Here is a 17,737-nt window from a genome sequence, read left to right as displayed (position 1 = left end):
GACTCCCGTGTAAAAGAAAAATTCTAAGGTATTTACTTATCTATATTAAAAAAACAAATAAATAAAAAATCTTTAGTAGCTTAAATAATTTATTCACATTATATAAATGGTTATTGTATGAGTGGTTATGTTCCCTTTATATAATATAGTGATGTATGTATAACTGTTATATATATCTATGAATTAAAAATGTTAAGGTTACTGAAAAATAAAGGTTCAAAGTTAGGAGTTTCTCCTGTATTATTAAACCCAAATAAGAATTAGGATAGTATGTTTAAGCCATATTGAATCATATCTATGATATTTTTATATATCGCAAGCCTCAACCATAAATTTAAATATTTTAAAAACTGTATCATGTAAAGAAAATGTTGATACAAACATTGGTTAGACATTTCAAGTAATTATGGTTAATTTATTCATGTTAACAACTTCCGAAAATAAAATCAATTTTGATAAACACTGTTGTTATGTAAAAATTCCTGTTTATTAGTAAGTTTTAAATTTTGAGCTGAGCAATATGAACGTATTGATTTTAAAATAATAAGTGTTATTTTATGTGCATGCGTGTACACGATAAATATTTTAAAAACATGTTAGATTTTTAACATAGAGAATAGTTTTTAATATAAAATTGAATCTAGTTTATACGTTTAAGAGATCAAATTTAAAAATCCTCAGTATTTCAAAAAATAATACAACAAAAGAAACAAATAACTTAAAAAAAAATGAAATTTCGAAAATTTGTTTTTTAGGTGTATCTGAAAAAAGAATAAGTAATTAAAGAAACTACTTGAAAATTTCACTCTAAATATTTATTAGTATTTCCTTCAAAATATTTTTATTCTCTAAAAGCTATTTATAAATAATTCTAATTTTCTATTTATTTAGTTTTGTTTTTTTTTTTTTATAAATGTCGAAAGAAGTTATCTTGGTAAAAATACTTGGTTTTTTATATGTTGTTAATTTACCAACTTAGAAATATCAAAAATACATATGAACAATAGTTTTTATATGCATTTTAAAGTTAGCATTTTAACAGATTGTAAAAATTACAAAAATTTACTTATTATTTTATAGTGTCATAAAATTTTTTAGAATTGAAAATTTAATAAAAGATTTATCTTAATTTCTTTTTTACTTATAAAAAAAAAAATTACTGGAAAGTTAGATTTATTTTTTGTGAGCATTTAAACTATAAATTTCGATAAAACTATAAAAATATACAAATTGTTTTGCGGTTGAAAATTTGTAAAATGTTCAATTAAGACCAAAAAATAAAAATTTAATAGAAGTTCCTCAAAGATAGCTTATACTGAAAACAAAAATTTAAAAAATATGTTTACATAATAATTTTACAAGGGCATTTTTAGATTTTTTTAAAACCTTTAACGCCTTATGGAGAGGTATCAAAAATTTACATATATACAAGTATTTATTTTTATTTAATTTTAAATTAGACTATGTCAAATTATTTTTTTTTTTAAATATGTCAATTCATGCTAATTGAGTGTTGAGTATCAGTACAGCGAATTAAGATAACAGATTTTTCGAACCAAAAAATTATTAGAACCGACTGAGCAATTACCTATTAATGAAATACTAAATATTTGTCATTTTTTTTTTTTTTTTAATTATAATTGGCTTGGGCTAGAAACACATACGTGGGTATATTAAGCCACAAAAAAAAAAAAAAAAAGCCTAAAATGTCTTAATTTATTTAAATTTTTAAATATAAATAGTTTAACTTACTGTGTTATCAATTATAGCTAAAAGCATGTCATCAATTACAGTCAAACTATGACAACAACCATCAATATCTTCGTCATGTATAGTAGTCAATATTGATGAAGTAGAATCAAAATGAAAAACAACGATTCGTCCGTTATTAGGATTTTGACATTGACCTGTTTTCGTACCCGTTCCCAGTATATAATAAGTATCTGGATCGTTTGGAAATTTAGCTGATATAATACATAACGCATGTTCTTTGTTATGTAATTGATATACATGTAAAACTATAATTTAATTTTTTTTAAGTATTATAAAATTAATATAATATATTTTATGATTGATTATTTTAATTTATTATAATAAAATCACTTGCCATCAAAATTATCTTCATTTAATATAATCATATTATTGATTACTATTTCTGGATTGTTATTAAATAATCTTATTTTGCTTCTGTTTATCAAATCTTCCTGAATCATAACATGATCTTCATTTGAAGAAGAAATATTTTGTGTAATATTACTAGCACTAGGCTGAATACATCCACTTCTAATTTTACTTTTTAAATATGTTTTGGAAGTTAATATGCCAAATGTCTAAAAAAAAAAAAAATTAAATCGAAATATAAAATAGTAAAAATAATTGTGGTTAATAATACCTTGCTTTCTTTTTGGTATGCGATTCGTAGAGGAGATTCTCCTAGGGGAATAGTTCGCACATGATATTTTTCCTTTGTATCAATAGTACCAAAAATAATAGAGTTGTCTGTAGCCAGAATCACTCTTCATTAAAAAAAAAAAATTAATTAAGTAATTAAATAATATAATTTAAATGTAATAGCTATTTTTTTTTACCTATTGGAATTATTATCCGTGTTGATCTTGCATATATTATTAATTTTATATGAATTAAGTACTTTGGTGAAGACCAATCTATTGTTATTTGATTCAATTAAAATTGAGTATTTCGAACATATAAACATATCTGATTCACATACAAACTTTGCGAATAAAGCTGGTTGGGTACTAAGTTCAATCTAAAATAAAAATATAAAAGAGTTTAAACTGATTATTAAGGTTAAGCTATAAAAGATAAATTAAAATTATTAATACTAACCTCCACTTTATTCAATAATTTACTAAGTTCAAAACTTATGTCAAAATAACATACATTCCCATTTCCCATTGCACAAAATAAGTAATTAAATTTTTCTAATGTAACTATGGATAACGATCGAGGAACATCTCCTAAAAAAATAAAAAAATAAAATAATCCTCAAAAACAGTTTTAAAAAATATAACTTTGGTTGTGATATATATTCTTGTTGGTAATTTATAATATCTCTTGTAATTTATAGAAAAATAATATTTTAGGTTTTACAAAGACAACATACGTGACGTGCTTTATTTCTGCTATAATTTATATAGTTTTGCTTTCAAATGGTTTTTTTTATGTTTCATTAATTTTTTATCGGTAAGTATAGTAATTGTTTGTATAAATAACAAATTTATGGTGTATATAATTGGTAAATTCTATGTTTGAGATAAATACGAATAAAAATCAATAACGAAGAAAAAGTTCAGTAAATTTACCAAACCCAAAACGGAACATTTAAATTTAAAAATGCATTACATATTTACATAGCATTCAAAGCATCGCATTTTTGAAGGTTTTGGTAAATGTGGTTTATTCAAATCGAATCAAAATTCATAACAATCATAACGTTACCTAAATGTTAACATGGACTGAATAAATCAGATAAATGTACATTTGGACAACTTAGACAAGTGGTAGAACAAACTGAAGCAAATTGTCATTTAGTACAAACAAAAAATTTAATTGTAGTACAAATTGAAAAAAGCAAAAATTGGCATTTTAAATCTAAGGATTTAAGTAAAACAAACTATCAACAATTTGGAGTAAAGAAAAATGAAAGTGGAAAATACAGCAAATCAAAACAAGACAAGTACCATAACAGTATTGGTTACAAAGATCAATGTAACAAAAAATGTTTAATTGTTTTAAATGTGGAAATCAATTTGCTATAAGCCTATAAATAAATTACCTGCATCTGGAAAAAATTGTAATTTATGTAGTAAATCAAATCATTTTGCTGTTAAGTGTAAATTTAAAGAAAAAAATAATAATAATAATCATGTGAATGAAGTTAACCAAAATGATAATAGTGATATATTTATCAATTTATCATTAAACACAGTTGAGACTGAGAAATGTAAAAATTGAACTGATACAGTGAGTGTAAATAATATTAAAATTGTGATTAAATTAGTGACTGGCGCATAATTAAATGCAATGCCATTAAAGGAATTTAAAAAATTAAATACTAAATTGGAAAAAACTACAGTAATAATCAAAGCATTCGGAGGTTTTCAAATCAAATCATTGGTTAAAATTAAAGTTAGTATTAGTATTAGTAACACTAAAAATAAAATAATAACATAGTTTGAGGTAATGGACTATGATGAGTTACTAATTATAGGGTTAAATGGTTGTGTAAAATTGAGTTATAATATGAATAAAATAAATAAAATTGTCAAAGGTGAGGATGAGAAAAATATTGTGAAAGAAAATATTGATATTTTTACAGGTCTTGGTAAATTTTCAGAAAAAATTAATATCAAACTAAAAAATAATGTAGTTCCTCTATTTGTTCATCATAGAAGAGTTCCTTATAAAATCATAAATAATTTAAAAGAAGTTTTAGCTATTATATGTAAATAAAAAGTAATACCTAGTAAAATGTAATAAACGCAGTGAGTGGCAAAGTCCAATAATAGCTGTAAAAAAGTTTGATAAAAGTTTAAGAATTTATTTAGACCCCAGAGAGATTAATAAAAGTGTTATAAGAGAAATGTACCAAATACCCACATTGGAACAAATTAAATTAAATTTATCAAATATAAATATTTTCACACTATTAGATCTTAAAGACGGATTTTATCATTGTGAACTTGGTGAAGAGTCTCAATAGGTATGTTGTTTAGTGCACTTAGTGGATGTTATATATTTTTAAGATTACCTTTTGAACTGTTAGTAGCTCCAGAAAAATTTCAAGTGATTATTACTGAATACTTTGGTAATATAGAAAATGTAAATGTCTATTTCGATGACATACTTGTAGCTGGATAGATAATAGAAGAACATTATAGGGCATTAAGTGAAGAAATAAAAAAAAAAAAAATTTAATATTAAATTTAATCCTAAAAAACTACAATATAAGGTTTTTACAATTAAGTTTTGGGATTTATATTTAGTGCTGAAGATGTTCAACCAGATACTAGGAGAATAAGAATTATAAGAGAATTAAATGAACTATTAAATAAAATAGAATTACAATCTTTTCTAGGTATGGTGAAATAATAGGATGCTGTATATTTCAAAATAAAAAACCTATCCATTATGCATCATGATGCTTGAGTGATTCTGAAGTAAATTTTGCTCAAGTAGAAAAGGAAACGCTTGCTATAGTGTCTGTATATACCAAATTTCATTATTTAATATATGGGCAAAAACAAGTTAACATTTTCACTGATCATCAGCCATTAGTTTCAGTTCTTAAAAACGAATTCAACAAGGTACTCAATAATAGATTCAGAAGATTGAGGGTTAAATTGTTAGTATAAAACATATATTTAAAATACTTACCATGGAAGTACACATACATTGCAGATTTGCTAAGTTAAAATTACATCAAAAGAGTAGAGAAAAGTGATGAGATTATGATTGATATTGTACTCACATTAGGTGGACTTGAAATTAAATTTAAAAATAATAAGGAAAGTAAGTTCAGGTTAGCTACATTAAATGATGAAGTTATTAATCAAATTAGTAGGTAGTTATTAAAAAATAGGTGACCTAAAAAATGTACTTTAAGAGAAGAACTAAAACATTTTTATGAATTAAAAAATATAATCATGTTAGAAAATTAAAATATGATTAATAATATCAAAAGTAATGAGAAAATATGTTATAAAAAAGCTTCATAGCACCCATTTCAAGATGATAAAAATGGTCAAAAAAAGTTTATCAGTTATTTTATTGACTGGGTATGAAATCAGAAATTGAAAATTACATTGGGGCTTGTAAAATATGTTTAAAATTCAGTAAATCCCAAATTAAAGAATCTATGAATAGTCGTGAAAGTTACTTAGTCGTAATAGATTATTACTCTAGGTGGCTAGAGGTAGTAAAACTTAAAAGTAAAACTGGCTGTAAAGTAATAAAAAAATTAAAAAAGTTATTCAGTAGATTTGGTATACTTAAAATTATAGTTGCTGATAATAATCTATTTAATAGCTTAGAATTCAAAATATTTATAAAAGATTGGGATGTTGTGCTAGTAATATGCATTCCTAACTACCATCAAAGCAATGGACTGACATAAAAAGCAGTTAATATTGCTAAAAATATGTTTAAAAAATTATTTGAAGAAGGAGGTAATCTTAATTTGTTTCTTTTGAACTACAGAAATAATCCAGTAACAGGCTTAAGTTACTACATAAAAAGGAGTTTTTATTAATTTAGCAATAATTCATTTAAAAAAAAATTTGGTATTGATAATTTTTATTTATTACTTACCTTCCAATAAAGATTCATTTATTAATGTTTTAAAATTTGGAAGTAAAAATATTTTTATTGATGTGTCTGCCAATAAACCAACAGCAAGCGAAACCATAAAATCATTGATATTAATTAAATTAATATCTAGACAAGATATATCATGTTCTAATTTAAAATGCCTATTTAAATGTTAAAAAAAAAAAAATTAATATTAATTATTAATTATTATATTTTTAAAAGTTTTATACCTTCTTAGAACGATTGTTTTCTTTTCAATAAATATGTAATATAGATCCTTTCCTGCAGAGCAAACCGCTTGTTGGCCACAACATGTTGCATTATTAATATTTCTGGAATCTGGGATACTCCATTCATAGATTAATTTCTTCGACTTCATACAAATTAACCGAGCACTTTTAGGTGTTATTTGAACCATATTTCCATATATTTTACCACAGTAAAGTGTATTTATTTCAGATGCAAAACCTTCAACATATATTTCTTCAACCTCGTCATGATTATAGGCTAAAATTTTACTATGCCAAACAAAAGATAATACTACTGTATCATCTTTTTTACTTTCAGTATCAAAACCTAAAGTCCAAATTCCTATAACTCCACTCAAATTAATAGTGGCTATCTGTTGAATCTCTGCTCCCTTGTTTATAACTCTAAGTGATCCATCTTTATATGCCCCTTCAAATTAATAATAATAAAATTAAAATAAAGCGATTACTTATTTATTTTTTGAAATAAACAATTCTAAACATACCTGAACAAGTAACAATTTGCTGATGACCATATTGGCTAGTATCAACTATGCACATGTCAGCAATTGGCCCTAAATTAAGATGTTTCTCTAACACTTTTACGGACATACAATTTTCTTCACGATATGTATAATTTAATTTAGCAAATTGAGAGTCGCCGTATTTAGATGCAAAAAAAAATAATTTGTTATATAAATATGTTAGTGAAGTAGGTATACTAATTTCTCCTGAAAAAATATTAATTTTTGTATTTTTGGTATTCCATAATATTAGTATAATTTTTAACCAACCTAAGTTATATAGTTGTATACCAAAAACTTTATGTTTTCCGGTATGTAATGCTATATGCTCTAAAATTAAGCAATACAAAGTTCCAGTTTTGTCTCCAATTAAATATTTATTTCCGAGCATATTCGCTATAGTATAACATTGAATTTCAATTTTCTGAAAATATAACACTTTTAAAAAATATGTAAATATATTTAAAATATATTTTTTAGTTTGGAATAATTTACCTGTTCTAATTTAACATTAATAGAATTATCTTTTTCAGAGCAACTATGATAAATAATGGAATTTTCATTAACAATAAGGGCTCCATAGAAAGGATAAAGAACAGGAATGACCAATGCAGTTTCATTTTCAATCAATTCAAATTTCGAATAACTCTAGTGAATAAATACAATTAAAATTAATCTAAAAATATTAACAATTTAATAAAAATTACCTTGTTACAATTTTTCCAATTAAAATTAATTTCTTTCAATTTAATGTATCGACCTCTGTCGTTTTTATAAACGAATGCAAAAGTAGGACAATAAAAACCATGCAAAAAACCAATACCTTGAATATTTGTCTGACTTGTTCTAAAATTGAAATATATATCATAAACATATTAAACTAAATTCTAAGCATATTTCATTATAAATTTTATTATATAGTATTAGTTTTAAAATAACAAATAAGCCATGGTATAAAACTGCCAAACACAGTTTCTCTTGAACTCATATCAATCTTATATTATGAACTCTGCAAATCATGATTTAATATCTATTGGAAGATGATGGGAATTCCCAATTAACAATTCATTACTTTTTGTCAGAGGCATATCTAATCTGTTTATATTTAAATTTATGATAATAGACTATATATTTAACACGACTAATCTATAATTACGTAGTATTATTAAAAAAACATTTTTTAAATAATTAATTAAATAGTAAATGCATGAACATAACTTACAAAATATTATGTATTTTAAGTTTATCTTGGTTTAATGGTATGGTTTTAAATATTCCTTTAAATAAATATAACAAGGCTACGTTTGAACGAGGAGAAATTGTGGCAATGAAACCTGTTACAACCCGATTATCTTCAAACACATTACAATGACCTTTTATAATAATTTGAATTTCATCAGATGCCTTATTAAATTCCAAAATCATTGCATTATATTCAGAAGTTACTACGAATATCAAATCTTTATTCGTGTTCTGAAAAAGAAAACAACAATAATCATCATATAAATTTGAATAAAGTTGTTTTGAATTAATTAATCATCATACTGGACGTCTAAAGACTTTCATTATTTCAATTTTTCCGTTTAATTCCTTTTTTGTTAGAAATAAAAGGCTATTTTCATTAACTATGTACATTTCTATACAATTCAATTTTGAAACAATTAGATTGCGTTCTGTTGGATATAACAAACATCCTAAATTAACAAATAAAATAAAATTATTAAATAAATAAATAAAAATATAAAATTTATCATAACACTTGCAAGAAAAACAAAAATATTAAGGAACTTAAAATTATAACGACATATAACATTGATACTACATTGATGTAAAAGGTTTCATATTTATCTTATAATTGAATAAATGTTTTTCATTCAAAATATTTATTTTGTGGAATATATTATATGTACATTTTCCATTATATTCCTTCAATCTATAGTTATTGTCATTAAATTTTACACATTTCAACTAATTTTTATTAGTTGCTTTAAATTTTTCTCAAATTTTAAAATGCGTATAAATTATTTTTTTTTTGATTTAATAAAGAAAAAAAAAATTAAAACTAATTATCTATCTAATTTAAGTTTTCCTATATAAATATTTTTTTTATGTGTAATAAAAACCTAGAGTAAACAAAAAAAAAGTTCATTTTGTTTTTCTTCGTGAAATCGTGAAAATATATTAAGTTATATGCATAATTTAGCAGCATGATAGGGGTATGTTACATATTATTTAAAGCAAATTACTTTTGTGCTTTTGTACCTGAGTAGTGAAACAAAAGCGCCAAAATAAATTTGGAACCCGTTAAACTGTAAGTTTCATTTTAAAACTATTAAATTATTTATTTTAATTAAATATATAGTATTTTTATAATTAAAAAAATACATCAACAGTAACCGAGTTCAGTTGAAGTTTAGTTTTTTGGTATAGGATTTTATCATAACGAACTACGGTAAAGGTTGATAATAATTTAAGATAACTATACAGTTTAAATTTATATCTAATTTATAAAATATACTTTATTCTTGTGAAATGTATTTGCGCTTTTGTGTTACGTTTAGGGGCGTATGTCGATTGCGCCGAAATGACCTTTTAACCTGTAAGAAATCTATGGATTGCGTCGTATATCAATTCTGCCAATATTTTTTATATATTAGTTCCGGTGACTATTGACTTCACCGAACTTTTTTCTATATTGATTTAAACGCGAGGTTAAACAAATTTTGTGATTATCTATGTGATGTCTATGTGTGTATCTATATTGATGAAGCATCAAAATTTAACCAAAAAATGTGGGTATCGTCTTCAACTTCAGAACAAACAACAGTTATGAATCGTTCCATTCAAAACTTAACACGCAATTCATTTAAGCACATCCAAATATATAATTGTTTTCTCATATATTAAAATTAAAGATACAAACTGATTCTTTTATAATAATAAGAGGGCTAAACAATCAAAAAATAAAAATTATAAAGTCAAAAAAAAAAAAACTTAGTAACAACAATTGTTGATGATTATTTAAATAAAAAAAATTGATAGATTAACTTATGTAAAACTGGCATTAAACCACTATTTAAAATAAATAAATTAACTTTTATAGTATTTAATTGCTTTTTTTCCATACTGAAATATGTTTAGGTAGGTACTTGTGTTATATTGTTTGTTGTGGACGACAATTATTGTTTATTGGAATTTAAAAAAAATATATATTTATATTATGGTAAATTGGGTGTTCTTTCACTGTTAATTAAAGAATATACTTCATATAACTAACATAAATAAATATTCGGCGGAATCAATTTATATGCACTAATATCAGGCGAAATCAATAGCCGTCAGAATTGATATTGAACGGCGGAATCGATAAAACCCCGTATTTGGGTCATCTTTTGCGCTTATGGGTTACGGTCCAATTAGCTGCATCCGAGTTAGGTCCCGAATTAAAAATTACTACACTAGTTGGGTCCGTGATTTTTATAGGTACTATACTAGTTGGGTCCTTAATTTTTTTTTTTTGGTAAGTACTACATAATATCATTCTCCTTCCCATTTTAACAGACCTAGGACTGTCTATGATCTATTTAGACCAAATGTATAGTTAAAAATGTTTTTTTTACAGTTTATTTTTTTTATATTTTTTACCATTAAAAATATAAATTATTAGAATTTTTTTAATAGTAGGTAAATGGCAATTACATACAGGCAGAGTAGGGCGTTATTCGATTGAAATTTTATTCGAATGATTTTTTCACGATTATTTAAATAAAAATGTATTCGAATAATTTTCAAACGTTATTATTCGAATAAAAAATTATTCGGATAATTTCTAAACGTTATTATTCGAATAAAAATTATACTAGGTAGTACAAAATATGTATCATATAATGGTAATAAGATTACAATATTTATAAGTCTTCAAGTTAATAATAGCATAAATTATACTGTGATATATTAAACTAAATTAATTTTTTTAATAATTTATTAAAAATTTAATAATAATTTTATTTATTGAAATTTAAAATTTGCCATATTTATTTATTTTCATTTTTGCCAAAATATTTATTTACATTTTTGTTATTACTATTTACTAATATTTATAATTGTTGTAATTATTCCAAAATAATATTCATATTTTAATATTACTAAATTATTATTAAAATAAATATGTTAAATTCTTTATTTTCTTCTATAGATTTATATCTGTTTTATATATAATATTTTAAAATATTTTCATCATCATGTAATTTAAAATACCTACAATGCCAACTATTAGCCTGTTTTTAATTATCAACCCTATGGTTATTCAAACAAAATTAACGACAATTACTCGAATAATAACGTTTAGAAATTATTCGAATACATTTTTATTTGAATAATCGTGAAAAAATCATTCGAATAACGCCCTACTCTGATTACAGGTACAAATGTGTATTATTTTAATAATTGATTAAATTTTCAACAAATTTTGACCCGATCAGGCTAATTTGTATTTATAGTTTTATCAGAGGTTGTTAGTGAGAAGAGACTCGCGAACCAGCCAATATATTAATAAATAATATGAGAGAGCCAAAATGAAAAAAACAGATCATATCAATACATACATACACACACACACATATATATATATATATATATATATATATATATATATATATGATTATTGCAAAATGTAATGAAATGTGTAGAATCCGAAATAATATAATATATTAATTAATAATTTAAAAATATATATATACATATTTAAATATTATATCAATAGTTTTTATTTTTTGTAAATTTTTTCTATGAACGGTAATTTAATAAAACATTATATTTCTTCAAATACAAAAATTTATAAATTCATATTAAAAACATTTAAATGTTTTTTGTATCTTATGCTATATAAGTCGCGAGGCGCATGAATTCATGGCGGGAGCCGCACGTGGTTCGCGAGCTGCTGTTTGACCACCCCTGGTTTAATACCCACAAATTGCAATATCAACAGAAGAAAGACAAATTGGATTGTTTAATAGAGGTGCATTAGAATTATAACTATTTTCTATCGAATTATATAACTACTTTGATATTAACTATTTTATTGGATAATAGCAACTTATCAGTAGTGTACTAATGTTCATAACTAAATTAGATCTGAAACAAAAATACGTACCTGTATCGCTCAAATTGATGGCAGTAGACTGCTTAACATGGGTCGTGTAGAATTGAGTATCCATCTTAGCGGTGATTTCGATGTAAAACAATAACTAATTTAATATTAAAACTCGTATTGCCTAAAATACAAATATCAATAAAATATTATAATTTACAATCACAGTACGGACTCAGCGCATCGCGTAATTATGTGAAAATAGATAATTAAATACCAGATGTAAATATTTATAATATTCGTAATCGGTATTGCAAAGAACGATCTCTTTTCAGCGGGCGATCAGAGTTTTCTAACATTTATATAAAAAAAACGGACAGCGCCACTGTGTATCGACTCGACTGTACCTTACGGATAGACGACACTTACACTACTACTTAACGTTCAGTGGGTGACAGTAAGTGGTAGGTTGGATCTCCACTTGAGCGAGAACGGCCACCCACCCACCAGTGCTTACACATTATCGATTGTTAACAGTGTGTATACTTCTGGCCTTTTGACAATATTATCTGCATAGAATAATTTTATTAACATTTTTATATTATTTACCTGTTAGGCTGCAACTACTTATTAGTAATAATTAGGGATGAGAAGTTATAGGAGCTAAAATAGACAAAATATGCAAAAAATATATTATAATATGCAATTTTTTCCATAAATAAAAACATGTTTAAAATAAATTAATATAAATAATATTCCATTAAATTTGTTTTGATTAAAATATAAATAATTTTTAACTAAGTGATAAAATAATTAATATAAAAATAAATATATAGTTTAAAAGGGAGGAGTACGATTCCGCACGTTTTTTTTTTTTTTTTTTGAACACGATTCCGCACACTTAATTGTTTATAGGAGTACAATAAGAATTGGATGCAATGTTGTCAAATTTATTACAAACAGTTTATTACGATCTCATAATTGTCATTTATTTTTTTTAAAATTTGAACACCGTAAAAATATAAATTATAGAAAATACTCGAAATTAATACAACTTATTATACTTATTGAACTGTATAAACACGCGATGCGTTTTAACTAGATAGTTCTCACTAGACTGGCTACACTAATATTTTACCATCGTTCTACTAATAACACAAACCAACAAGTATAAAATAATCTTGTCATTATCAAAATATCATACAAACTTGGATGCTCGGTAAATTGTGATATATACTTAAAATATTTTAGTTTCGCCTTTGCACCATACGATGTCCATTTGTCGTTTATTTATAGTATATTGTTATCTTTATCGACTTTATCAAAAGACCCAAATTATCTTAATTTTAATTAGTTTGAATTTGAAATATCGTAGTAAAGAAGTAGAAAAGTTCAGGTGCCTAAATATTATGCACTAATTGTATCAATCTCATGTTAAAAGAAAAAACGTGAGGAATCGTATTCCTCATGGCAACGTCGCAATCAAATACAATAAGTATTTGGGTAGAAAAAAAAGGTAATATCGAACATTGAACGTGCGGAATCGTGTTCTACCCGTATAAAAATCAATATAAAAATGATTGGTAAGTGTATTGATTATATATTGATAGACTAATTGAATTAAAATAACGTAAAGACGTCAAACACTCACATATTATATTGAAATATCTATAAACGATTAGAAGATTATACAACAACGATTGTCACTAGTCAGACTAATTGAGTAATAAACGATTAGATAAGATACTAATCCTAAATTTACTTTTATATACCTACCTACTATTAAATGTTACAATTCTACAATTTTCAAATTTGCTATCTGCATTTTTATTTTATTGATTATTGCAGACTACGAACACATACAATTCTATAAAATAATAAACTTTTCATGTCAGTTGTATTAAATTTCACATAATTTTACTAAATATGCATTTTTATGCACAAAAAAAACATGAATATGCAACTTTTAAGTAAACTACCAATATATGCAAAAATATGCAAAATTTAAATACCAAATTTCGATTCATTAAGTTATAAAACAGATTTTTAGCTCATCTAGCTATAAATAGAAGATACAGAAAAAAATATGCAAATCCTATAACTTCTCATCCCTAGTAATAATACTACAAGCTACGAATAAGTTAAAATAGTTATAATACAATATAATACATAAAAAAAATATAATTTAAAAATACCTAACTATTATTTTTTATTACTTAAATGATCATCATATTGTCGTCTACAATAAGAAAACCCAAATATATATGGTATGGTAAAAAAAATAATAAAATACAGTAGACGCCGCTTATAGGACTCACTTTGGGACCAGCACAAAGTGAGTTTTATAATCGAATGAATCTTATAGGCGAAGTGGAAAAAAAAATTAATTACGTATTTATAAATTTTATTTTACTACATATTTTGCTTTGATTTTAATACATTAACACATATTACATATTACATACTTTATTATTGAATAAATTTAATAATTCCGATAAAAAAAAACTAAAATTATAATCGTTATAATTATCGTTGCGATAAATGTGAACTTTTATCTACGATAAAAATTATTATACGTTATAAGGTACCAACAGAAACTAGAAATAATCAACACGAATATTATTTCATTTTTCAAAACCAATTTATTTCTAAATTATAACCAAAAAAGTTTATTTTCTACTATTTATTTTACGAAATTTGAGTCTGATAACCGAAGTGTTGAGCCTTAAAACCGATTTTTTTTTAATGTATTTGGATACGTCCGGACCGTTCCAGACGATTTTGAGTCTAATAAGCGACTGAACCTTATATCCGTGAGTCTTATAAGCGGCGTCTACTGTATATAATGTAAGATTTGTTACAAAATTAAATTAAATTGTTATTTTTTTAAATAGTGATTTGATGTTAGTGTTTATAAGTGAATCTATTATTTTATTTTATTTAAATAATCGTCAATAATTTTTGTTATACATTTTATTTCAATGCAAAACTTTTGTTTTTAATGACTTTATTTGTATTTATTTTTTCCATTATATATTATGTACGAATCAGTTTATATTTATTACTTTTAATTTTAATATATTATATGAAAACAAAAATATATTAAGATGTACTTTAGTGAAATTTTTGTTAACACTTAGACACTTAGAAATGATAGAAAATTTAAGAATATAATCTATAAGACTTAACTTTTATTTCCAATAGTACCGATATGACAATGTATAAGTTTAATTAGACTTCTTTGAAAAGACATGTATGTTACCAATATGAATTTGTCTTGATCATAATAACTAAATAAATATATAAATAATATACATATACGTGTGTTATGGTTTGAATATTCAACAACGTTTTTTGTTATGAATTTACTATAAATATCAGTTTAATTGTTATACAATACAATAATAAATGAGTCGGTGGAATATAAATATAAAAAAAATTTAGTTTAGTTTTTTGATCTGGTATAGATATTACAAATTCTTTTTATTCAAAAACTAAAATTATACGTGTATAAATAATTAGATAACAGCGAATAAAATCATAGTGATGTTTATAAATTTAACCAAAGTTTTTGACACTGCATGAGATCATAAATGAAAAGTAATATTTTATTTAATTTTAGAATAAATTGAGTAAGTCTCATTTAATTCTTGAGCTAACTAATCGATAGAATACAAATAATTTCAATTAAAATGTTTTGAATATTCAAAAGTAGATTGCTTTTGGCTTTTGGTGTGCTATAAGATACTGTATATTGGGATACAGTTTATTTATCTTATACATTTTTTGTATTTGTAATCTAAATGTAGGTAGATTAATGGTTGTACCTTTGCTGACATAATTTGCCTTCTTCTGATACATGATAGAAAATGATACAAAAAAAAAAACTATTTTAAACCTAAATAGATTATTTCAATATTTAAATAGTAAAAAATTAATTTTTAGTATGAAATCTAATTTTGTTGCTTTTTTTATTAACGACACATTTATTCTTATTAATGACATAGGTCTTATTCTTTCATGTAATAATAATATTTATTCCATTTCTTGTGACTGTCAGAAAATAATTAAGTTAACTAGAATAAAATATAATTAATTACCTATTAATTACAATTTAAAATTCAGTTTAAATATTTAGAATACGCAGTATACGCATAAAATTAATACTTTAAAAATTATAAAATTCTATGTCCTAAATAAAATCTTTGGTGACTGGAAGTTAACCGTACTAAACTTGATGCTTTATATAAGTGTATCATGTAGTATGGCTTAATAGTATTGGGAGGGTGTGCAGAAAATTAAACAAGACCTTAAATAGTGCAATAGAATCTAGCTGTAGGAATATATTTGCACAGAAAAAAAATACAGGGATCAAAATTATTAATTTAAAACACTTTAAAAGTTTTACTAGTTTAAGTTTTTATAATCCATTTATCATTCGCTAATATTTCCAAATAAATAATAATTAAACGAGAAAATTAACAACATTTTACTGTTTTAATATTTTAAGCATATAAAAAATATACGGTATACAAATAAACAATTATGTATTTTGATACCTGTTGTACATTCAAATAATTATTAAAACTTATTTATTAAATTAACTTGTATAAATAATAAACGATGAACCAATAATTGAATTGTATTATACATATTAGATATAGGAACAATACATTGAGAGGACGTCCACCCGCGCATGTGTTGTCACCGTCTTACACACGTATGACATGGTAAATTTTCGTTCACCAGTTTCAATAACATATTTTTAGTTTTGATGTTAGAGTAAATAGACCTATAATTAAACTTTTAGGTAAGAACATTATCTGTGTTCTCTCGTTGGTTTTTTACGATATTTTAATTTTTAAATGAATTATGAGTATAAAAAATATAAATATTTGAAAATGCTCATAATTCACTAATAATTTATACACATAATTTCACATTCTTACCTAAAAGTTTAATTATAGGTCTATTTACTCTAACATCAAAACTAAAAGTACGTTATTGAAACTGGTGAACGAAAATTTACCATGTCATACGTGTGTAAGACGGTGATAACACATGCGGGTGCGACGCGACGTCCTCTTAACTAAAATATTTATCTGCATGTACCTAATTTGTTATTTTTTTGTATTTTTTTATAACTCAAATGTCCCATTACCTGTTATTCTTTTCGGGGTTAAAATTATTCATAATGTATTATCTATGTAATATGTATAATATTAGGTATCAATGCTTATTGTAAAAGTTTAATTAATTGATAAAAAAAAAATTTTAAATGTTATTCGTATTTTATAAGAACTCACTTAACACTTTTCGCTATTATATTATTATATTATACTATACACAATGACGTTTTTAAAATATTTTGATTAATTATTTTAATATAATTATAATATATATATATATATATACACACGTGCGCGCACACACACACACACACATATACACATGTATATTTATATAGCACGAACCTATATTTACATCATTCTAGTATTCTATGCAGTATTTCATTACAGCTAAAAATTTTGTATGGAATAACA

At 24.0% G+C, this 17,737-nt stretch overlaps 1 protein-coding gene across 1 annotated transcript; it reads right to left on the bottom strand.

The window, feature by feature from the left end:
* Positions 1–1,285: 1,285 nt before the first annotated feature.
* Positions 1,286–12,768, bottom strand: LOC112598325 (DNA damage-binding protein 1-like). Its single transcript, XM_025344734.1, has 16 exons — positions 12,624–12,768; positions 12,258–12,378; positions 8,651–8,799; positions 8,328–8,578; positions 7,813–7,951; positions 7,601–7,753; positions 7,376–7,529; positions 7,088–7,312; positions 6,564–7,011; positions 6,334–6,494; positions 2,851–2,981; positions 2,589–2,770; positions 2,393–2,516; positions 2,108–2,330; positions 1,753–2,018; positions 1,286–1,315 (listed from the first exon to the last, which is right to left on the bottom strand). The coding sequence occupies exons 2-16, from the start codon at positions 12,319–12,321 to the stop codon at positions 1,286–1,288; spliced, it is 2,700 nt and encodes an 899-aa protein (XP_025200519.1). The 5' UTR covers positions 12,322–12,378; positions 12,624–12,768.
* Positions 12,769–17,737: the final 4,969 nt, after the last annotated feature.

This window comes from Melanaphis sacchari, unplaced genomic scaffold (genome assembly GCF_002803265.2).
Source record: "Melanaphis sacchari strain LSU unplaced genomic scaffold, SCAv2.0 Contig47_pilon_pilon, whole genome shotgun sequence".
Classification (NCBI taxonomy): Eukaryota; Metazoa; Arthropoda; class Insecta; order Hemiptera; family Aphididae; genus Melanaphis; species Melanaphis sacchari.
This window is presented reverse-complemented; position numbering and strand designations above follow the sequence as displayed.